A 24,070-nucleotide genomic window follows, 5' to 3' on the forward strand; every position below is an offset into this window, starting at 1 on the left:
ACCCTTCAAAATAATCTCAGCAACTTTTTCTTCTGACATTTCACATTAGTGTTGATGTTGCAGAAGAAAATTTACCTTTCCTACCTAGTCTCAAATAACACTTTCTTACTGTGGCTGAAGGTCATGTCAGAACATGACACTAAAATAAGAAGCCTCTCCATGCCACATCAACCTGATGCTCTGAAACGGCAAAAAATCCAGGTTAACTCCTAGATATAGAGGAAAGGAGTCACAGGAATATCACATCTTACCTTGCAAGTTCTCAAATCAGTTGCAAATACCAATACCTGTAATCCTCAACACCGTGCAGAAGTCACCCAGGAATGCCACCTACTTTGCAATGCACAGCAACTTGTATTTTATGCTGTTCAGAGACTCTCCGCGGCACACAGTCACTTACTGTTTGCAAACAGTTGTCTGTGTAGCTAAGTATGTGCACACTTGTATCTAACTCCATGACTCCAGCAGGCACACCAAACTAGAGGAGGGAAAAGATACTTCACTTGATACTTTTAACCATATTCTACCTCTTCCGTGTTTCCAAATCTCTCTGCTTATTGCCTCACTCCTTCCTCATCAAGACTTGGGTATCTTTAAGGGTCTCCGACCTCTTCAAATTTGATGTTTATCTGCCCTTGGAAATCACAGAAAATTAAGGAAATAAGTCCACTGCATTAAAACCTGAGTGTTTTCTCCACTCATGTTCCCTTTTCTGATCTCTGAAATTTCCTTAGAAATTGGCACCAGCATCACACATGCCTATCTAACAAAAGCTTCTTTTGTACTCATACTGATAGCGTGCAGCATAGTCTCTCTCATCACTTGTCCAGATCCTTGTGCATTCTTTGTTTAATTTTACAAAAAAAAGGAACTATATCAAAATGCAAATATTCCTGAATACAATCATCTCCACAACTTAAGGTTCAGAGTTGACAAGAAGAAATTGTAGTTTCATAAAGCTACAAACAAATATATATATATATAATATATGAAGGAGGGTAACATACCTTCATAGTGTGGCTTAAAGTGATGACTGTTTTCAGGCTGTAATATTAATGAAGCTGTTTCCACAGAACTTTGTCATGCTCAAGTGACAACTTCTCAATAGAGCACAAGAAAATTATGTGGAAATACTAACGGGCATGAAAAATTTGTAATAAAATCAAGGCAAAAAATAGGATCAAGAGTCCTCAGAGAGAGGAGGAGAATGAGAACATAAAATTAGCTAGTCTTCCTTCAGAAAGGCAGTTTAGGAAAAAGCACGAGTCTGGCGTTTCAAAATCCTTACATCCATATCTTCAGGGTTTCCAGTAACACACAGTACCTCCATTCATTTTACAGAGCTAAAGAACATCAGCTTTGTTTGTTGTTGCTAAGCAAGCATGGTAAGAGTTAGCCTTTCAAAACCTGTATTCACCCCCATTCTTTAATTTTAGATGAAGTTTGAGATGTATAAACTTGAAGACAGACAAACCCTCTGGGTCGAGTTTCTTGGGAGCTTGTTTCTGCTTAACACACAATTAGCACAATGAAGTCTAGCAAAGCTTTCTCAATTTTACATGTCAGCAATGGAAATGTTCCAGTCTCTAGTCAGAATGGGCAGTACCACCACAATCCTAAGGGGCTACACATCTGCTTTCAAAAATTTACTGCCAGCTTTCCTTCACAGCAATGCTTAGCCAAGTGTTTGTGCAATGCAACAGCCAAAGGCACGTGGTGTGATTTCCAGGCTTGCTCTTTACAGACATCTATTTTCATTCAAAAACCCATGAAGGGAGGTAATCTGAAAGCATCATGTGTGTTGCCAGTGGAAGGTTACTACAAGGAAAAAAGCTTACTGACTACACAAAGAAGTAAGTATTTTAGTATCTTTCTATTAGCACTAGAAGACACACAAATACCAGTTGCATGATGAATTATTATTTAACACAAATGAGAACAAGCTTCAAATGATGTATCAGCTGTCCTGAAAAGTTATAATCTCCGGCCTTGGAATTTTGGATATAGAAAGAGGTGTGTACTTCATACTCAAAAGTCAATCCCGTTTCCATTAATTTGTGGCTTCCCGAATTTAAAAATACTCTTGTGCTATCCTCATTCATATTCCAGCTAATGCTAAGTATCAATCTGGGCTACAAAGTAACTGTCCCTTTTGAGACAAAGAGGAAAATTGCTCTTCAAAATTACTTCACTTCCCCCAAAATATACCACCAGCATGGAAACAGACCCCGCAGCAGAGATGGCAACTGACATTGTAACTGCAGTACCAATCAACCAAGCTAATACTTCTATTTAGTATCTTTACTCCTGAAAGCAGATACTTTTACTCCAACACTGCCTGCTACACCTCTTTAGGATCCCTCCAGTTTCCAGCGATTTTGATCCCCACAATTTACTAGGCATTCTAGAGAACGAGAAAGCTAAAATAAAAGCTTTAAATCTGGAAAAGGAGGAAAAAACCTCTCACTTCCTTTCAAAAACACTTTGTAGCTTGTCATAGCTATTTGAACCAATACTCAAAGCTTACTGTTTTCTATTAGTCATGGTTGTAACATATTCTGTACTTTCATATGCTGTTACATATGGGAAGAAGTATCAATAGTATTAAAAACAGCACTTTGTCAGCTACACTCCACTAGGTTATGATACCTGACTGGGTCATATTAAAGGCTTTTATTATTAAAATACTCAGGAAAAATTGTTCTGACAGAGTATTAAATTCACCCTTTAATTTACTGTGAATAGAAGATACTACTCTTGATTTATCTGCTTAAATGTGATTGTATTTTACTTTGAGGCAAGTGATTTTCAAGACAGGACAAGGGCAACACACTCTTTGAAGATTAATACAGCCTACTGGAATTGCTGAATGAACTATTTAGCACTGGTCTTGTTGGAGGGGAAAGAAAAAACCTTTTAGGACATCATCATTGATATAATAGGTTTCTTTTGTTTACTTTTTTAAATTTACCTTCACAAAAGTTAGATACCCTTTACATGTGATTACAATAAAGGTATTTGTAACTGGATCAGAAGGAAAGACAGGAAAAAGTGGTGCATTAAGGCAAATTGCAAGCTTTGGGTTATAATTAAGTGAGGAAGTTACCTTTATTTCCAGAGAATGTAACAATAATAGGCATAGGTTAAACTAACCACAGTAACCTTCTTACACTGCACTTGTTTCTTGTCAAAAAAAGGAACTCTGCCACACAGATCTAAATCCTGCCTTTCTGAAGGCTGACAAATAGAAATGAAGCCAACAGTGAAGAACACAGGAAGTGACTCATTTACACCCTTGGACTTCTCATAGAGAACACAAAAAATACACTACACAGTTTTTAAGCTTCCAAGTGGCAATGAAGTCAGTGTACAAACACTCACCCTATTGGCAGCAATAGCCATCAGTCACAATGACTTACCCAGGCTACCCAAAGACAAACTCCATATGAGCAGAAGACCGTGCTCTATCCAAAGCTGCAGCTCTAGCTCCTGCCAGAACCAGCAGCCAGCTTGCACCAACCACTTCCCTTCCAAAGGCCCCGAATGGGCCATGTGAATGCAGCAATGCACAGCTCAGGCAGATGCTCAGAAAAGCTCTGTATTTTTAGCCACTGCCGGCCATCAGCAGAGGCTGCAGATGTGCGGATGAGGAACACGAGGCAGCAGCTCCCCACACTGCATAGCTTCCACCCGCACTGCTCGGGCACACGGAGCTGCACCAGAACCTCCACACATCAGCAGTCTGGGGACTTTGCTCTGCTTAGGGCTTTTTTTAACCTGGAGAAAACATACTGCTTATAACCAAAGATTTTATCACTGCCTAAAGCAGGGGTTGTAGTAAATTCTTTCCATAGTTCTTTGCTGGGTGCTGTTGTTATGAAACTTTGTTCCATCCAACAGATCCAAGCCAGAAAACAGACTTCGATAAAATCACTTTACTCCATCAACTAGGATTATAGCTTAAATTAAGTAAAAATTGAATTATAATGAACCCAATTCAACTTACAAAGTTTTTCCTACAGTAATGTTATAAGCTTTACTGTTAATCTCTGTGAGGCAAACAATTTATTTTTCTGTTTCAAGAGCTCATTGTCACTTTATCATGTGCTGCAGAGTGAACCTCGTCAGTACAACTGATTCTAATTGACTGGAATGTTGACCCCCCACATATAGCCATATCCTTATTATTATAGAAAAACATCTGGGAAAATTACAATCCCCAAGTTAAAAATCATAGTTATTTTTAATTATTATGGATCTGCTATTAAAATTCTTAAATATTCCAACACAGAATGTCAGTAAATGAGATAATAAAATATTTAGACCTGAATTTTTGAGTAAAGATTATAATTGAAAGGTCTCAAGTGTTGGATGTGCTGAATTTTACCAATACCAAAATTTTAAAATATGAAGATATTCCACTCAGTTCTGATTGGAATTTATATAGTGAAAGTGAAATTGTACAACCCTCACGGGATAGAGCCAAAATTTGGCTTATCCTCTCTATGCCCTATCCTTTTAATACACAGAATCTTGACAGTCCACATGCAAACAAGTTCTGTGAAGAGAGATCACATGAGGGACAGTCAAATGATATGCTGGCTAACTCTTCTTGAATCTTTAAAGGAATTTCTTTTGAAGAGCATTCACTAACAAAACTGGGGTGAGAGAAGTTATTACAAATAAATGGTATTTACATATACTTCTGTGCTTGCCAAGCTTGAAAAGACTTTCTAAAAGAAACAGTGGCCGCAAAGCCTAGCTCAGTTCTACAGTCTCCTGGAAGAGATGAGAATTTAACTTCAGTGGTTATTCTTGGTGAGGTGCTGTCATCTGACTTAGTGCATTTTCAAAGATCAGTTGCAAAATCAACTCACATAACCAGTTCCGCTCAAGCAGAATTCCTGAAGAGAACTGATATGAAAGATTAATCATGCAAACCTCCACTGCAAATGCACTTCCACCTTCCTCAAGATTACTCATCCTGACAGCTTCTAAGTTTTAAAATATTTAACTGGATAAAAACTATACAAAAGCTCTCAGTGACCCAGTAAAGCAACCCAGCCTGAGCATATACCAATACTGCTTCTTCATCAGAAGACATACATACATTTTCAGCATTAAAAACAGGACAAGCAACATCTTAGCTGAAGTGATTTTAATTCCTACATTGTGAAAATGCAGTATGATGCTATGCTACATATACACTTGTTGAACAAGTGTGTGCTGTCAGAAGAGTTTTTAAGGGCTTGAGAAAAGGCTCATGTGCTCAAAAAGCCTGTCTGACCATTGTTTTGGTGATGGGTCACCTAAATCAGGCTGTGCTTTTAGATGTTGGTGAGGCTCAATTAGTGAATTACAGCACTGCTTATGACTCAAAGTCTACATGTCAAAAATAACTTCAAAAAGCACCAAATCTTTTAGGAAGGATTAGTTATTGTTACCCAAGAGGCACGGGACACAATTATTTTAGACTGCAATTTTTCCAGAAATTCACTAATGGTTGGATGCCATACCGCATAATAATTCAATGGTGACTGTTTTTTAACAAACATCATACAACCATTCAAAGCATATGTAATGTAAGATGCTTTAGATGTAAAGGAAAAATATTCACAATACCAGCAACAACCACAAAATGTTAATAAATTATTTACCGACTTATTAAGGAACAGGCACTTCAATGAAATACGCTATTAAATGTCAGAGTACTGTATTTATTATGCCTCTTCAATTTTGTCATCAAAAATCTTTGGTGAACACTACAGAAACATTGATTATGTCAAGACAAGCTGTAGATAAAATCTGAATGGTTGAGTACAGTGACAAGTTCAAATAGCTGTCACAATTTCACCTTAAGAGCCTAACTACAGCTAAGGACAGTCACATGACATGTGGATTTCCAGAATACTCTACCCTGAATTAAGCAGCACAATCCTTCAAATCAGCATTTGCATTTCACACACAGCAGCTGGTTTTGAAGCTTTACTACATGGTCTCTTTCCACGCAAACATTACTAATTTTCCAAAGTCATTTGAACAAGGAAATGACAATTGAAATACAGAAAAACCTCCAAACACATAAAAAGACTACCTTCAATCCAAAAATCCCACATCAAGTCAGACTGAAAGAGGCCGTTTTCTTGTCACTGAAAGAGCAGCTCATGAACTACTGACCACACAGCTGATTTCACAAGATTTTCCTCATTGCAAAGGCAAATAATTCAATTCAGTAGCCAAGAGCTTGGGTTCATCAGTAGCAGAACCAGTTCTCTGAAATGTTGCTTTCAACAATGTTGAATAAAAGTCAGTTTCATTTAGATTTTTATTCTCTTATGACACACTAAGGAAGGCTCTTCATGCCTTACATACTCAGGGTAATGATGAAGTAGAACATGTTCTTCTGAACAGCACTGTTGTAACAGAAGTAAAATTCCAATGAAGAACCTTTTCTGGTACTGAAATTGTGTGCAACTCGAACAAACAGGCTGCACAGTCCTATATACAGATCATAAACTTAACTGGCTTCTTCATTCACCATCAATCCTAACAGAGAATTAAACAAATACCTTTTGTATTTTCTTTGGGTCTTTCTGTAAGTGCTCTCCAGGAGGTACTTTTCCAAACAACTTCCATCGCACATCATTTTGTTTTTCAAGTCTTGCACTCTGCTTTCTGGTAAACAAATTCCTAAAAAAAAAAAAAAAAAAAAAGCCTTATTAAGAAAAATGGTTTATTAATTATAATAAAAAGAAGGATGAACATTTGCTAACCATATATGTATCCTAATATATATTTCAACTCCTCTTGTGGTTGTGCTGAGTTTCCCAGCTTCAAAAGGTACATCATGCAAGGCAATGGACTTTGTTAAACTAAAAATTTTAGTAGATTAAAAAAAAAAATAGTTCATTTTCCAACTTTCTAAACGTGGACACCTTTTGCTAGTGTTCCTGGAGATCATTCAGCCTCACTCTTTTAAAAAAAGACTAAGACACTAAACCTCTCGCTGCACATTCTCTACCCACCTGTTACAATACATTGCTACCAAAAATCACAAAAACTTTGGAGACATAGTATCCTTTTACTGTATTTGATCTGCTTTCATAGAAGATTTTTTTTCTAAATAAGCTTAGAAGCAACTATCAAAACACATTAATTCTGACGTCTCTCTGAAGTGCCTAATATTTACTAGCTTAAACACTGTAGGAACAGTTATAAAGCTAGACGTAAAGCCATTGAAAACTGGATTCCTTTTATTGACATTGTTAGTTTTTAATCATAAAGTGATTTGCCAAACTTGCATCCTCACACCACAACTACTTTTTTCCAAAACTGGACACACAGTACAGGCCAGTTTTCATGCTTTTGATAGCACTCAGCTCCTCCAAAAGCACAGATATTCTACCCCCATGGCATACCTGCATTATTCAAGTAACAAACTTTCTTTTGTCCTACTGTCCAGTTTATCACATTTTAAATATGTCCAGGTTAGTTCTATTATTTACCCACCTCAAGGCAGGCTGTTCTGGAAACTTACTATCATGTTTTTGCTCCCTCATTTAAAAGAAAAAAAAAAATCCACTGAGACAAAAGCATTTTTGCTACTGCAATCAGCAGGCAGCTCCAGCACCTTCAAGACACAGAAGCTTCCATTCTGACACTACTGGTTTTCCTTACAGTTACCACTTCAACGCCCTGTGTGCTGGCCCATCAGGTACAGACTGTCTCTTACATAAAAAGTGTGATAGTTTGGGAAATAAAACTATATTGAGTTTCAAATTCTAGAAGATCTGAACACATGCCTGCAACAGGAACAACCTAGGCAATAAAAAGTCGCTTTTTCCTGGTCACTTTCTATCAGATGCCATGAACAATACCATAGCAATACCAACAGAGATAACACTGCTGGAATACAATAGATACATTTCGTATGTGAGAAACAACTGAGGTTATAACATCAAAGTGTGCTGAAATATATTATAAGGTTAATAGTATGCACTGCCATCCTTAAATATGCATATATTTATACAAATTATCACATGCTCCTGTATCACAAGGGTACAGTCACCTTGAAATTCAAACCAAGAACAGATTATCATATTAAAAGATAAGAACAAAGTGTTTATGTACAGAAACCATGCAAGTCAATTACAACTGATGCCAAAGCGAAGCAGTAACTATATTTCTCCAAACTCCTTTAGCTATGCAGAGATTGTAAGGTAACTAAAGCCTGAGAGGATGGATCTGTATCATCATTTGATACAGCTACCTGGGAAATAAAACATAAAACAGACAGACAAGAGATTAATTTTTAAAAATTTTATATATATATAGTCCCTTTAAAATGGAGAAATATCAAGCAAGTTCTAAAATACATCTAAGAATAAAAAGGAAAGCATGAAAGAAATAACATAATAAAATCTACTGCATGTAATAGGGCCACACAATGTAAGACAGACTGTCTGTTCTTGCAAAAGGTTTTTTTCAGGTTGTTATTATTTCAGAAGCAAACAAATTCCAGACTCCAAATCATCTTCAGCTTTGCACCACACTTCATTAGCCCTGCAATAATACAAAAGTTAAAGGCAATTTTCTCTCTATCTCTATGCACATTAGAGGTTGCTAGCACAAGTGTATATACAAGCAACAACGCCTTCAGTCTCCTCTGAGGCACTTTAAGAACAGCAGTAGGTCTTCACCCTCAGAGCAAAATAAAGATGAATTGGAATGATAAATTGTAACAGCTCTCTGCTGCAAGTGCCTGCGTAAAATGAACTAAATCTGAAAAGTCAATCTCCCACACTTCCTCTCAATTCAATTCCTCAATCCCAACTATCTACTTTCTCTTCAGAGGCAGAGTCATAATAATCTGTTCTACAGCTTATCTAGCAGATGGCACAGCACTGGTTCAGCACACACTTCTCTATCCCTACATTCTAGGGCACCAGGCATCTCTTCCTCCCTTTGTGCTATGCCAGGGATTTCCAGCTCACTTTTAATATACATATATACTGAACGGAAGGCAGCAGGCATGGTCAATATACAAATTTCATTCTGTACTGTCCTTTTCCTCAGCCCTCTTTCTGGGCCCACGTCCCAGTGTGTGGTTGATGTCCACACTCTTTACAAACTCCAAAAAGTCTCGAAATCTCCCAAAGGCTTAACATTATCAGCAGCCACAAATCAGCACGATCAGACATACAACAGCCAACTACAATCTGCTCTTGCTTGGACTGAGGACACACAGCATGACCCTGATCTGCCCCAGACTGAAACACACCGAAGGGAATAAATGACAGGATGGCACCGAAGGAGCAGAAGGGATCCCACCTAATTTTCACCTATTCTGAGAAAACTTAGAGGGTAAAAAAAAAAAAAAAACAACAACAAAAAAAAACCCAACAAAACAAATAAAAACCCCCAACAAACCAAACAAAAAGAACTATGGAATGTTCTCTGGTTCAATTTCCTACAGTTTTGTAATAAATCATGACAACACCACAGGGTGCTGATAAAGCCACTACTTGAGATTCCTGAACTGAAAAGAAACCCTTAAAATATGCAACTGCCTTAGGAGGAAGTTTCTGCCATATATATGTCAGAGCAAATAACTCATAGCAAAATCTTTCACTTTCCTGCTGCTACAGCACAAAAAGGAATTACTTTTCTCCTATTCTTATACAGCTCTCTTGGATTTTCAAGAAAAGCACTAAGCCATTTCACTTCTGAGCAAATCCACTAAAAAAAATTCCACACTAAAGGTAACTTAAGGAGATCTTACTAACAGAAAACACATGTTAACAAGAAGCAAAGCTTCTCTATTTGAAAAAAACAAAACACTAAATGAACAGATCTTTACTCCAAAGATGAGCCCAGAAATTCTAGCATAAAAGATGTCAAAGCTTCATTACAAGGGTTTTAAGATAACAAAAAAAAAAAAAAATTGAGATCTTGAATGTAAAAAAGGGCTGACATACCTTGAAAGAAAAGGTTACATGCTTATCATTAGTTCAGTCTCACTGTCCTCTTCACAATTATCAGAACACATCATGATGATTTATAACAGGGATATTAACAAGAACATCTGACATGATGCATGATGTCTGCAGTTTCATTAGTGGGGAGCCATCAAAGTGTCATGGGTTACATCTGCACTCCTATTGTACCTGCTCACGATTTTACACTAAATCTGCAACTGCTTGTTTTACAAAAGCCAAGTACAGAAGTTAAATTGAGATCTAATTTCAATTAGAAAAGTGCTTTTGCACAGTCCCCTAGAAACAGTATTTGGCACCAAACAGCTACTTAACCCTGTTATTTTAGTTGAGCTGTGGAGAGGGATCACCTACCTGAAGAGAATTCTAACTCTGGAGTTACCTTTTACATACAAAAAACATCCTGTGGTAGAGGACAGAGATGGAACAATCTTTTCCTTGAACATACAGATATTGCATCACCACTCTATACTGATCTGTCCAGCTGCCTTTTCTGTGGGGAAAAGAGGAAGTTAATACCAAGAGGCAAGTTTAGCAGTGTCAGGAAAACCTTATCTTTTATTAAAACTTAAAAAACAATTCCATGCTTGTTCTCTAAGCACTGCTAAAATAAACTTACAAAATAGCTGCTAATATATGTACTGCACATGTGTATGTTACGACTACTTATGTAACCATGTCTACTGTCATGGTCAGGCTGAAGCCTCAGTCAAATCTAAAAAATGTGGTTCTAAAGGTATTAAAACCACATCAGTAACAAGTAATCAAGTCAAATCTATCCACATATGTTAGAGCATTTTCAAGCTTTTGCTTTTAAAAAAATCCAGCATCACCACTGAAACAGAAAGTTTATCTGGTTCTGCCCAATTGTCTTTCCAAAAAGACACGAGGTCTGCAACACAACTGCCAGCAGTTACTGCCCCATGAGGAGTGGAGAGCAGCAGCTCCACAAGCATTCAGCAATTCCTTTTTTCCACATTTCAGCTGTGCTTTGTCCCAGGCAAGGTTAGTCACTTATGTGAAGTCACCTCTTAAGAGGTCATTCCTTTCCACCACGTCCCCTCCTCCCCAGTTCAGTGTGCAGACCTATTCACTAAAGCAGCAGAGACAGCACTGCCATGGTTTCTGTTCCCAGTTTACTCCAAGTCTTGAAGTCAGCTGCAAAGCTCCTTCCTGAAAAGTCTCAAAGTCTTCTCAGGCCAAGCAGGCTCCATACTGAGCCCATTCAGATATCTCTGAAGTTTGGTACCACCAGAGTCAAGGAACTGTTTCCCTGGCACACGTCACTGAAACAACAGGAAAAAAGGCTGAGCCCCCACAGGAGCTGTCAGAGGGTGGAGCTGTGCAGGGCAGACACATCCACACCCAGTGACACCTGTTGGGGCTCACACACACCCCTCTGGACTTCCAGGCAACACATTTTTTTACCAGAATGCCCAAGATATATCAGTTTACTGAAACAAAAGGGCAGGAGAGCTTAGGATTTAGGAGTTTTTACAACTAGAGCATTTGGGTTATTCAGAAAAATCTGAATTTCAACTTTACTGATGTAACTGTTTTGTCAGGGCTCCTTAGATGAAGTTCTGCAGTACTTGAACTACTAGCATGCAGCATAGAATCACAACTGCAAGCAAGAGAAAACTGAGATGGCATAGGTTGCTCTGTAGGCTAGCACTGACCTAGCATAGAGATTACATTTGCAAGTAGTGGGTTCCTTACTCTTAAATAAGAGACAGTTGGTGTACAGAAACATGTACGAAAATTTTCTAGAAACTGACCCAGCTCATGCAACCTGATGCAATTTCTTATCTGCATTTAACCAATGCTAATTTGCAAATGCAAGTAAATTTTTGTTACAAGTTTTAAAAATACACACATCATCTCCTGCTCTCAAGATGCATGCTCCAAATTTTAATTAGTCTTTCGATTAAGGTTATTTTCAGAAGACAAAACAAGTGGAATAGTCATGCAAATTAACTACTGGAAGGACTTACCAGTCTCATGTGCAGAACAGGTGCAAAATAAGGACAGTGAAGAAAGTTCAAAAGGTTCAGTTTTGTAGAACCATTTTATCTTGAAAGACAATTTTTCAAATGAGTATCAGATTCGCATGTGTTCTTAAGAAGCAAGAAAGAAACAGAGGCAAGTCAAAGTCCATTTCAGCTGCTTCTGAAGACCTTGAAACTCCCCTGATAACTCTAAACTACACAAGGAGAGAGCAGCAAGGTCTTGAGCCCCTCGGCCTATCCAAGGCTAAGTCATGTATAGACTTTAGATAAGTAAGCAGATATTAATCATAAGAACCAGGTAAACCCACACTGAGCACATAGGCACTGTTAGAGATGTCTCCACCGACATTATTCTACAAGCCATCCAGAAAACTACATTGAAACAAGACATTTTAAATCATGTACAGCACCTATTAGCCAAAAATATATTAAGATAAATTTTATTAAGTATTTGCTGCATTGTCAGCAAAAATGTCCAGCCACCTTATCTGATGTGGTATTAATTCAATTAACACTATCTAGGAAATGTTCCCAACAACAACATTGTTTTCTTCTCATCCTCCAGTGACCTTTCCTATTCTGTACTAATCATAATTTTTGCAACTTACCAACAAACAGAAGAAAGATTCTCACCTCTAGATGTTCCTAATTTGCTGATTTAAACCATTTCTAGAGACTGAGAAAATAAACCCTGAAAAATCAGCAACATATCCTATTTTGTTACCTGATTAGTGGAGGAACACATAAATCATGATAACTGGAGAACCGATGGACCTGAAAAGGCATAGTTTTCAGGAGACCTACCAAAGTCTCCTAAATCTACATTCTCCAAAAGGAAAATCCAACAGCCAGTACCCATGACCCAGTAACACTGGTTTCTAGAAATAATCCACTAGAAGCAGTTCTTACATTCCTTCCTCTCAAACCCAGATCACCTCTCAGTCCACCCATACATCAAAACAACCAACACACAAAATATCATCAAAAAAGTACTTTGGTTACGGTGAAGAACCTCCATAAACAAGTCAGAAGTTATGCTTTGAATAAGATTCCAAAATTACATACAAAAGCAGAGTTTGCAGAATTTTGTCCCTGGGAGATTGCCAAAGGTCAGACTAAAGGAAGAACAATGCTTGGTTTATGGATAAACAAATCAACAGAAATAGAGCCAGACAGCCTACAAGTTGACTTAACTATAAAAGATGTAACTAATCACAGAACTATGTTTTATAAACTCCTACCACTTTTTATAAACAAAGTTTTCCAACCACTAACATGCCAATATGTTCAGTAAAAATCAAAAACAATAACACTTTACAGTGTAACAGATACCTGCAGGTCTGGAAAAAAAAAGACTTCCACAGTTGAGAGAAACAGTAATACAATAAGTTAGCAGTATAGGATACCTGATAGCCTGCAACAGGGTAACTTGGAAATTTCTCTAGATTTCTGGGAAAAAGAGCAGGGTTTAATAAACTATTTATCAAAACTACAGTATTCTGCATTTATCTTTCTTCTTACAGATTCCCTTCACTTTACAGGGGAACAAAGCAGCACTGACTGCACTGAACTGTCCAAGACATGCAAAGATAAATCAGGCAGTAACCCCGTGAGTTGAGCTTTAGGACTGGTTGCAGCAAGCCAAGAACTATTTTGTGCATGGATAATGCTCAGTGCTGGTCTACCATGCAAATACTAGAGAATTCTCAAAAACTGGAGTTTCAGCAAGTAAGGACTGTCATATAAAACCAACACTTGGGTCCAACTGTAATTGTAGAGTTACATTATCCCAGACAAAAAGGGAAAATAAGGATTGCAATTAATTTAGACAGTTTCAGTTCAACACCTAGTGGAGAACAGGCCACATGACAAAGTTCAAAACTTGATTCTCTGAATAAGACAGGAATTCTGAAAACTGTATCATACAATTTTCAACCCTTATCAAAAGCAAAGGCAGTTACCTTTGTAGAATTCCAACTTTCCACCTGTGGAAGGTCTGGTTTGAGAGAGAATGTTTATTTCAGAAAATTCTGCTGATTTCTTCCATTTCACACAGAGCCGTGGTAGTAACCACAAGTGGGGAGTGGACTTCTAGTCTGTCAGTTCCAGTAAACAGAATGGCTTTCAAATAAGACCTATCCAAAACCACATTGTGAAGACTGAAGCACCTTTCAGATGAGCACACCTGAATGCCTCACGTGCTGCTCTAATACTGCTGCCAGCATCCTGTGTTACACATCCTCAGTGCCCATGCTGCCTCCCACACCACTGAAACATGAGCTTGTTTGCCCTCCTCTCCCCCCAGCCCTTTTAGCCACCTATCGTTGACAACAATTTGCTAGAAGTGCACCCAGATAAAGCAGCGGGGAAGGACAAAACTGCCACTAGACTATTCTCTTCCCTCCAACGGGGCAGTGAATCCTGTGGGGCCAGGCAAGTGCAGCACTTGGGAGCCCAGACCACAGCAGGGCAGGGAAGCAGCCTGTGCTGGGTGGCCGTGCAGGTTCCCTCCAGCAGAGCCTGGGTTTCCTCCCCATTAGCTGCCGGACAACTCCACCTGCAGCTCAGCCTGGTTTGGTTCTTTTGTGGTCAGAGGCAGGGAATTTACATCTGCTCCCACAGTGCATCCAGCTCTTTCTGTTCCCCCTCCCACATTTCAGTCCTGTTCTCACCTATCTCCTCCTGAACAGCCAATACTCAGAGGATTCATTGAACAGAAACTTGCGTGGAAGAGGAGTCAACATCACATCTAATATCTCAGATTAGTCAATTGCAATTATTTTCATAATTTTTCTTCTCTCCTGTGGTCAGTGAATTCCCATTTTTAGAGACTTGAAACTGGGAAATCAACACTACAATGTTCCTTGTCATTTTACCTTCCTTTTAAGACCAAATTTTGAAGTACTATAAGCTGTCCTCTCATTAAAAGCAACAAAAAGCCTTATGAAAGCGTCCTATCCATTAACACAGATGACTGACTTTTGCCATCAATGGACCTAATTCCTAAATTCAGAACTCCAAATTATGTGTGACCAGTAATCTCAAAACATGGGTGTACATACATGATATAAACATCCTAAGTTCACATGATTTCAGACTTAACACTGAAAGCAGCAGATACTAGTTTGAAATTAAAGACTTATTTCTTATCAGATTACAAGTAAGGTCACAGGTATGTGCTTCTATGTATGGTATAGGATACTAATCCTGCTCCAGAAGCTTTCTTCCAGGAAATGCAGAGATTCTTTGAAAATAGTAAAATGTAATGTTCTTCTTAAAGCCTTTTATTTCATGTGTAGTGCCTATGCTCCTTAGAGCTTCCTGGGATCCCAATGCTTAGAACACTCAGATGAAAATCTTCTAGGAGCAGTCTGAAACGAAAGAAGTTCCAGATTCTTGGGAAAACAGACAATATCCATGGCAGTGGACCAAGTAAAACTTATGCTGCTTGTAATCCATTAAAATGAAACAAACTGCATATTATTTAGCTGTGTATAGTCCTAATCCCTTTATGGTCACTCTCCACGTAAGCACAAATTCCCCATTCTCACTTTCCAAAATGAAATTTGAAAATGATAAATGAAAAGGGCAACTTCTCCAACAAGATCACTACAGTCCTGATTCAGCAAAGCTGCTTAAGATCCACACATTTAAAAAGTTTCAGCAGTACATTACAAAAGGCCAAAGGTAAAACTCATTAACCCGCACTGCTCTGGGTCAATAAGGCAAAGGAGCAGGCAAGCCACTGCCTCTTTAGTCTCTTACCTAGTTATTTGCTCACACTAGTCTTCAAATCAAGTTCTTGCATATATTCAAATGAAGGAAATTAATTCCAGCTCATGCTTATGTGAAAGACCTCTGAGCTTTTAAAGCTGATACAAGTGATACTTGAAAACAACCAACATGTCATTTTTTTTGTCAACAGTCAGCATTACAGCTGCCTTCAGAAGCAGTAATTCATTTTCATATGCCAACCTGGAGCCTAATGAGAGCACTGTACCTTAAGCACTTTCAATAGAAAAGCTGTGAGTAAGCAAGAAAGCGGCCTGTTTCTCTCTTTGGATCTTCCTGCCCACACCCAAAGATGCCTCCAGCAGCCTGAGGAAACAATCAGACCTTATGGATACTCAAACTGCTGAAGACACAAACTGAGCCAGAGAAGCAGTCCAGGAAACTTTCTTCACCACAGTGCTCAAAGAGGCAGGGCAGGAGCACTCCATTCCCAAGAGAGCTTGAAGGTGCCAGGACTGAAGGAAATGAGCCAACAGGGTTCCCTTTTTCTTTGATCTCTCCTACAACTCATTTTGTAAATGCAGTCTCAAACCAAAACTTCAGAACACACCACAGAACTGACATGGAACATGCGACCTTGTGCACAGTGCATACATGCATACAGTCTCAAAAGGAAAAATAAATGTACAGAGTGCCAAAAAATAACCTTGTATTCTAACGCAACTACTTCTCTAAGCATTTTCTTGATACTGCAAAAGACTTACCTCTAACTGATATGTAAGTAGCTTAAGCACATGTGATCAAGCACTAGAGGCATCTAATTATTGTTGGTATTATCTCTACGGGCAGCCACAAATCTTAACTGACATGTCAAGGCTAAGTTTACTCTGATAAGATCAGAGAAACTAACACATCTTCAGAGGCCAGATGGGGTTCAATACAAGCACAGATGCCATTTCAAGAAACAAGGTTTCTCCCCTTTACCAAATATCAACAACCTGTGCAAAAAATTTAGCTGACTCATCTTTGCTCTCAGTGGTTCAAACTTGTATCCTATTACCCAGAGAAGCCCTCAAAGAGCTAAACCCGCAGATTAAGGCTGAGTGTCTGCACTGCAGCCTTACCCCATGACCATCAGGCTGCTGGAAGGCTGTGTACAAAGCACTCAGGTCTCATTATTCCATGTTGTATACACATGTGCCAGCCACTGATCAAAGCCAAGACAATTTGACTTTCTCCAGCCATGGTTCACCCTTGGTTCTCTAAAGTGAAGTTTATGCACTCAACCTGCAAGACTGAATCACAACATTCAGCACAGACAGTGCTAAGAACACACTCCTCTCTGGGACTTTGTTTATACCCACCACTGCAGCACTTGGAACAAACTGCTTTAGGAAGCTCCCTCTCAGCCAGCTGGTCTTTAACAATACTATTCGAAATACCTCCTCTTCATCTCTCACTGCACACAAACCCCAGCGCAGAGCATACGGTGAGCTGGGTAGAAAGGCCTCTAGAAAGCAGCTGCTTTCAAACAAAATACTGCAAGACCCAGGCTCATTTACTTCAGTACTGGTTTAAGTCCTGGGAATCCAAGGAGCTCACAGGAACTCCAGGGAACAGGGAGTTTTCAAACCCATGGATGGCAGATTACAAATACCAACAAAAACTAGCAACAGCATGTTTTGAACCTTAACGATGCTGACAGCATAAATATAAATAGTACTCCCTGTGGCACAGAACAACCTCCGAGGCTCCCCGCTTGCTCAATACCTGTGAAACTCACCACCAGGTCTCATGACATGAGACAGATGCACAAAATATGGGGGTGTGGTGTGTGAGTACAGACAGAAAGTAGGCAACTCTTGTTTCCAAAACAGAGCACAAAGTGGATGCCAAAGAGAAGGATATTCAAGGTCAGGTTACAGACTGTGCACCTGGAACTTCAAAGCCGATCACCTAGTTTGAACTTAATCCTCATATTCTTACAATGACATCACCCAGTGACCAAGATTATCCCTTCCCCATTTAAAAGTAATGACAGTCTTTGTTTCCTGGCATTCGATGTACCCGCAAAGATTCAGGTTCAAAAGTCAACTGAGTACTACAGATTCTGCAACACTGGTAAAACCACCACAGACTACACTAGAACAGAATTTGGACAGATGGCTTTGCTTTGTTGGATAAGAAAAGTTGAGAAGCAGTTAAACATCCCACTCTGAGTGGGGTCTAAATGTGCCTGCTCCACCGTGCTCCCTCCAGGCTGAAGGACAGCGCTTGTTTGAGTTAGCAGTTGTGCTACCAGAATGGGTAACAAAGTTTATGCTTTGAAGTGCTGAGAAGCCTCCTGCTTCAGAATTAAGTCTGGTTCCATGGCAACAAACAGACAAACAGACAAAGGTTCCACAAAAGCATCAGCACCTCAAACATGACTGATGACTGGAGTTCTGCTGCACAGTACTTCAACCTAACAGTAAAAATCAACAAAGGCTTCAGCCAGCTTAGTAGGTCTAAACAAATTGATTTTCTTAAGCTTTGCAAATAAGGCAGCCTTTAAAAGAATGATTTTTGCCAATTCTTGATGTATTTTATTAGCCTACTTGTCTCATGCAAAAAAAAAAAAAACAACAAAAAACAACCCAACATAGTATGAGGAAAAAGATATTAGCTAAAGCCCTGTGCAAAACAGGTGATTTACAGCCAACTCCACTTGATGCCTAAAATTTCCTTCTAGAACAATTTATCTAAAATATATCAAATTTCAGATGATATAATTTAAAAGTAAGAGACATTATGAAGGCCTTATATAACTTTAAAAAAACAATCCAGCAGCCAACAGCTCAACCCCCAAAAGTAGATTAGTCCTCTTCCTCATTCCCCACTTCCCTGTGGTATCTACATTTAGAACCTTATCATTCCTACAAAGACCACATTTAGAAAATGTTTTGGGTAGCCAATATATCATTGCAACAAGTGGGTGATACAATGTCAGATGCTTTCATTCTATACAAAAATTAAGGAAAAGGATATTTTAAAAAAGTAAGTGAGATTTAGAAAGATCAGAGTAGTCACACCAAGTGTTAGTGAAGTATTTGCATTTTAAGCTTTATATTCTTAGAGTGATCAATAAAATATTTCATCACTACTAAACTACTTGTGAATCCTCAGATGTCAAAGATCTTTAATACAGGTATGGGTCCTACCTGTATTTATATATCTATGTGACAAAAGATTAAAGACCTTGGCCAAAATCACAAAAGATACCATTGGAGAAACCACTGTTCAGAAGAAAAAAGACCTTGTTCAGAAATCCTTTTACTGTAATATAGAAGGGATCTTCCAAGATTTAAGATGCTTCCATACACCATAAACATAATATAGAGTAGTATGCAGAGCCTTAGTCCCCACCAATATTTGCCTATTTACTCATAACAGAAACAATACATTAATATCAACCTAAATTAAAACACCGAGCTATTGTATCTCCTAAGACTTAACATAATCCATTAAAATATATTTCATGGAAACATTACCTGGCAAAGAAGTTTGTAAAAGGTGCCAGTATTTTCCGTTTACTGTCCACGTCTGTCTCGTGACAATACTGCTGCTGGTTCTGGTCATTGCTGTCTCGAGAGGAATTGAGCGTAACATCTGAGAAGTGCGCCTCATCAGTCTCCAGATTCACAATTGCACTTGAACTGCTTGTGACCACAAAGTCCAAAATGTCTTCATTGCTCACTGATAAAGTTGTTGACAGTTCTGTGCTAAGACTAGACACACTACAGACAGAGATATCATCGCTTCGGTTGAGAGTTTTTGAGGTTGGGCTATAAAGCTTGACGGTGTCATAGCCAGTTCTGGGGAAGGTGGAGGATTTCCGCACGGCGTGCTCATGCTCGGCAGCCAGCGAATGCGGAGGCACATACGGCGGCAGCGTGCACGCGCTCTGAAAGGCCCTGTCAGGCACCAGCTCAGGCTCCGACTGCTTTCTCTTCACATTCAACACGCTGCAGTGAACAGGCTCTGGATTTCCTATTTCAAGAGTCGGAATACCAGAATCCACTGATTTAAGGCTATGACAATCTTCTAAAGGACTGGACAGCAGGCCAGGCCCGTACTCAGGCGATGAGATACCTCTCGGGGTCCCAGAGTTCAAGTTTTGAAGGCCCTGGATACTGCTGCCCACTCTTGCATCCAGAATTCCCACGAAGGTCAAACCATTTAAAGTGCTGGATAAATTTCCATCAGTTGTCTTGGCCCAGCTGGTAACTGGTTAAAAAGAAAGAAAAGATTAAAAGTCTGCAGGAAGGCTGTGGTTTGTTCTTTACTGTTTCTTTCATAAGGTTGGCTTTTTTCATGGTTGTTTCTTGGCTTGGTTTTTGACGCACTCAGTCCTATCCTAATTCAGGCTTTTAATTAAAAATTATTTGTCATCTCTTGCACATGATTACTACCCTTTCCCCGAGCATGAACAACCAGGACAATGACAATTTAATTTAGGCTTCTAGAAAATGTCAAGCATGAAAAGCTTTCCATAAGCAGTTTGTGTGCCCGTGTTTGCTTCTTACACATCTTACACCTGAGAGTGAAATTACAAACTATAAAACCTGCAGTATTTTAATGTTCCCTGTCAATATTAAAGCAAATATATGAAATTCATTTTCATAAAGTCAAAAATTCATATTTACTGATGTCAGAGGGCTACAAAACTTGTTTCCATACACTTAGACCAGATTCAGAAGTGTTCACTTCAACAGAATTTCTCAGCATTCTTCTGGAAACCATAAACCTGATAATAAATTTGTCACGGAAGAGAATGCATAATGTATCATTGTTGCATTAAGCAAGAAATGCAAAATCTGAACAGCTATAAAGCTATTCATATCGCCAACGTCTTGACAATACGCACTATGCGCCCCATCAGCGCACATCCGGTAACAATGACATTTGCAAATATGTTGTATTTACTGCACTCAGGGACTGTGAGCCTTCATCTTTGCAATATCCATCCATGCTGCCTCCCCAGGGCTGCCAGCAGGTCAGTTAATCCACTCAGTGCCCCACTTCCAGTCTCCATCTAAATGACCTGCAAAGCAAGCGCTGTCAAATAGGAGCAACAGGTTGGATGCACTGAACTCGATGGCAACTTTCATACACCTGGAACACCAGCAAGAATACTGCCCTGGCTTCCAGAACTGCTACTGACCCTTTAAATGCTATGCAATCAGTAATCTGACATCACACAGATCTTCTCTTTCCATATAAGTAGCTAAATTGTCTACAGCTCTTCTGAAGTTTGCAATGCAATTACTCTGCAGCAGTTGGCAGAACAAATATGCACATATTGAGTCAATTTCTTCTCTCTGAAACACTCTGGGAGAAGTGTGAATGAGTGAACACTCCTTCCATCTTGCAAACAGGCTGCCTTCTAGACAGATTTTTCTTCTGTTCCTGAAGCCTGGTCTCCTGCTTCTGGACTCCTATTCTCTCTGAAGTAGAGCACTTAATTAAAGGTGCCAGTTGTTCTCTAGAAGGTCCTCGCTACATTCAATTTTTAAAAAGAAATACACACATATCGCAAAAGAAAACCCAAACCTCTCAATTTCAGACATCAGTGAAGACTGCTATCTCACAGCAGTTCTAAACCCCTGCTTAACATCATCCGAGCCCTGCCAAAAGAACCAGGGTTTGACACACAGTCCATTCTTAGATCTGAGGACATCAATACAGTTTGGCATCATGATACCAACAGGCAGTGAATGAGAGAAAACTCATTTCAAACATATCTCACTGGTCCAAACAGATTTTTTTCCCCCAAGTTTTCAGTCGTGGAAACTTCAGGAATCCAGCTGCACTTTGTTTGCTACACTAAATCTTTAACTTACAACCCAAATGGTATTTGCTAGCAGATATGAAACTCCAGTTCAATCCACTCTTAAGCACAGACAAAAGTCAATGAGAAACAACCCTGCATATTTCATCTTTTAGACTTCTCCAGAACTTTTTAACAGCCAACTATATGCTAGCCATCCAAATCAATCAATGCACCAATTGCCTGATCCACTACCTAAGCAAGGTTTCAAGTGTATTGTTTTGACTAAAAAGCTTGTGAAGATGTCTTTCCTTAGAGTTGCTATAGCAACTTTTTTTTCTTATTACCATGGTTTGAAAAGTTTACATCCCCTGCAATTAAAGTGATGTCTTGAAATAGCTAGCACACCAACTGTGTACATTATTAATTTTCTATTCACGAAATTAAAATTGCAAGGGCCAGCAAAAAACCAAACAACCCTAAACAGCAATCCTTGAATGCAGGCAACAAACTACACTCACAAATTCAACAGTGATAGTTCAACTGTACAAATAAGATATAACATGGAGCATTAGACATAATTACTGTTGTATATACTGGAATCTCTTGTTCTCACACCTCCTTGAATACACTTGTTTTTCGAACATAAGTCTGTTTTCTTCTCCCTGTGTTCACTTTACTCCTTCATAGCCCTGACGTTGCTCTTCAAATCCACAGCCCACCTAACCCCAATGTTACTCTAAAGCATAAATATATATATACATACCCACCTCAGAACAGTGTAACCAAGAAGTTTGACTTATAAGAATACAAACTTATAAATGTATCTAGAAAGTGCAATCCAGAAAACAAAACACAGACATGTAATCTGTCAGGAACAGCTTTGATGATGTTTGGGTAAACAGTACGAGCATGTTCCCATAATGAATTCCTCCCATGACTGCCTTTACTTCTGCTCAATGATTTTCCCAAGTAGCAGCCAGTCCTTAGCTTAATTGCATTGCTCTTCTCAACCAAGCTTACAAATGGTAAGCATTCAAGTGACCTTGGCAGAGGCAGTAACTACAGCAGCTCAAGAGGCCAAATACTGTAAACAAAAGAATTAAAAAAAAAATAAAATTGAAAATAAAATTCCACACTGGGTACTGAAGATATTTTAACTTGGTATTTTTTCAAGCAATAAATTTAACAGGAAGAGATCCCTTAAACAGGCAACAAGGAAATGCAGAAATATACAAAACTACAGCTTGCTGGCACAAATTATGCAACAGCAAGTTACAAAGGTTTTACACAGTTCAGCGAAACTGTGGGAGGCTTTGAAGTGTACCCATCAAGGGCTTTAAATGAAAACTTGAGATGCAATCAGCTGTCAAGAACATACATGGGAACTCCTTGATTCATTTTCAGTTAAGTTGTTGCAGGGTTGCTTTTAAGGACGGAGTGATATTTATAATCTGTTTTATCTGCCTCACTGATAAGTGCAAAACCTATCAATTGATGTCAAATATTCTGTCATGTACTCCAATGCTAACTTCTTTCCATAAAGCAGTTATTAACATAACTATGTTGAAACATTATCATCCCTGTACAATAAACTATTGACAAACAATATGCAATTTTGCACAAGATTCATAATCCCCACTGTTTATTTAAATATATTATGATCTAAATAAAGTCAATATTTGTAGTCTTAACATCCTGTGTCTTATAGAGAACATGATCTCGTAAGAGGGAACATCCTACAAGAAATAACAAGGAAAAGGGACATAGGAAAATACAGCCACAGTCATAAAAGGCGATGAGAGAGCAGCTAGATGTTATTTACTGATTAACAGTTCCAACTTCAGTGCTAAGGAGCACCTGATAAAGACAGTTTTGCAGCCAGGTTCAAAATTAACATCAGGACACAACTATTCACACAAAGGGCAGCTAACCTGCACAACTCTGTCACAGAACACTGTGGATGCTAGAAATTTACATGTAAACTTAAATCACTGATGATTCCTAAACAAAAAGAAACTCAGAAAGGCTCCAAATTGCAAGTATCAGAACTTCATGAAAATATCAACACAGATTAGTTCTGCTTTCAGACCCTCTCCTGGGTAAATGTTTTTCTGACAGGTGGAGTTTTGATCTGTCTCAGTAGGGCTGTCCATGTGGCCTCACATTCTCCAAATTCTGATCACAGCATGCAAGAAGGCATGTTCTGACAATAACCAGAGGCTTTAAAACAGATTTTGGCTTTGCATATCACTCAACCATACAAAGGGAGCAAGTAACATTTGATTATAATTTCTAAGATCTACAATAAAATGGCTTTTAAACCCAGTTTGATATAAAAGCTAAAGATACCAACAAAGTCAAACCATTAGAGTAAAACACAATCAGAAAGATGCCAACTCAAGGCCCATTATTCCAAGTTTGCTGGGAGTTACGATGCAATTTAGGCAAACAACAAGAGCAAGACAACAATTTGCAAAACAGGCTTTATATTTTCTTGTCTCGCAGGAATGAGAAGAGGAATA

At 38.8% G+C, this 24,070-nt stretch overlaps 1 protein-coding gene across 1 annotated transcript in view; it reads right to left on the bottom strand.

Moving 5' to 3' along the window:
- The window catches only part of TBC1D14 (TBC1 domain family member 14), a 62,694-nt gene that overhangs the window by 37,033 nt on the left and 1,591 nt on the right, over nucleotides 1–24,070 (bottom strand). The window contains exons 2-3 of the mRNA XM_066317233.1: nucleotides 19,267–20,002; nucleotides 6,570–6,690 (exon numbers count right to left, since the gene is read on the bottom strand). Of these exons, the coding sequence (XP_066173330.1) occupies nucleotides 6,570–6,690; nucleotides 19,267–20,002 (857 nt within the window). The remainder of the gene's footprint in view (nucleotides 1–6,569; nucleotides 6,691–19,266; nucleotides 20,003–24,070) is intronic.

Source organism: Sylvia atricapilla, chromosome 4, assembly GCF_009819655.1.
Source record: "Sylvia atricapilla isolate bSylAtr1 chromosome 4, bSylAtr1.pri, whole genome shotgun sequence".
NCBI classification, from domain to species: domain Eukaryota; kingdom Metazoa; phylum Chordata; class Aves; order Passeriformes; family Sylviidae; genus Sylvia; species Sylvia atricapilla.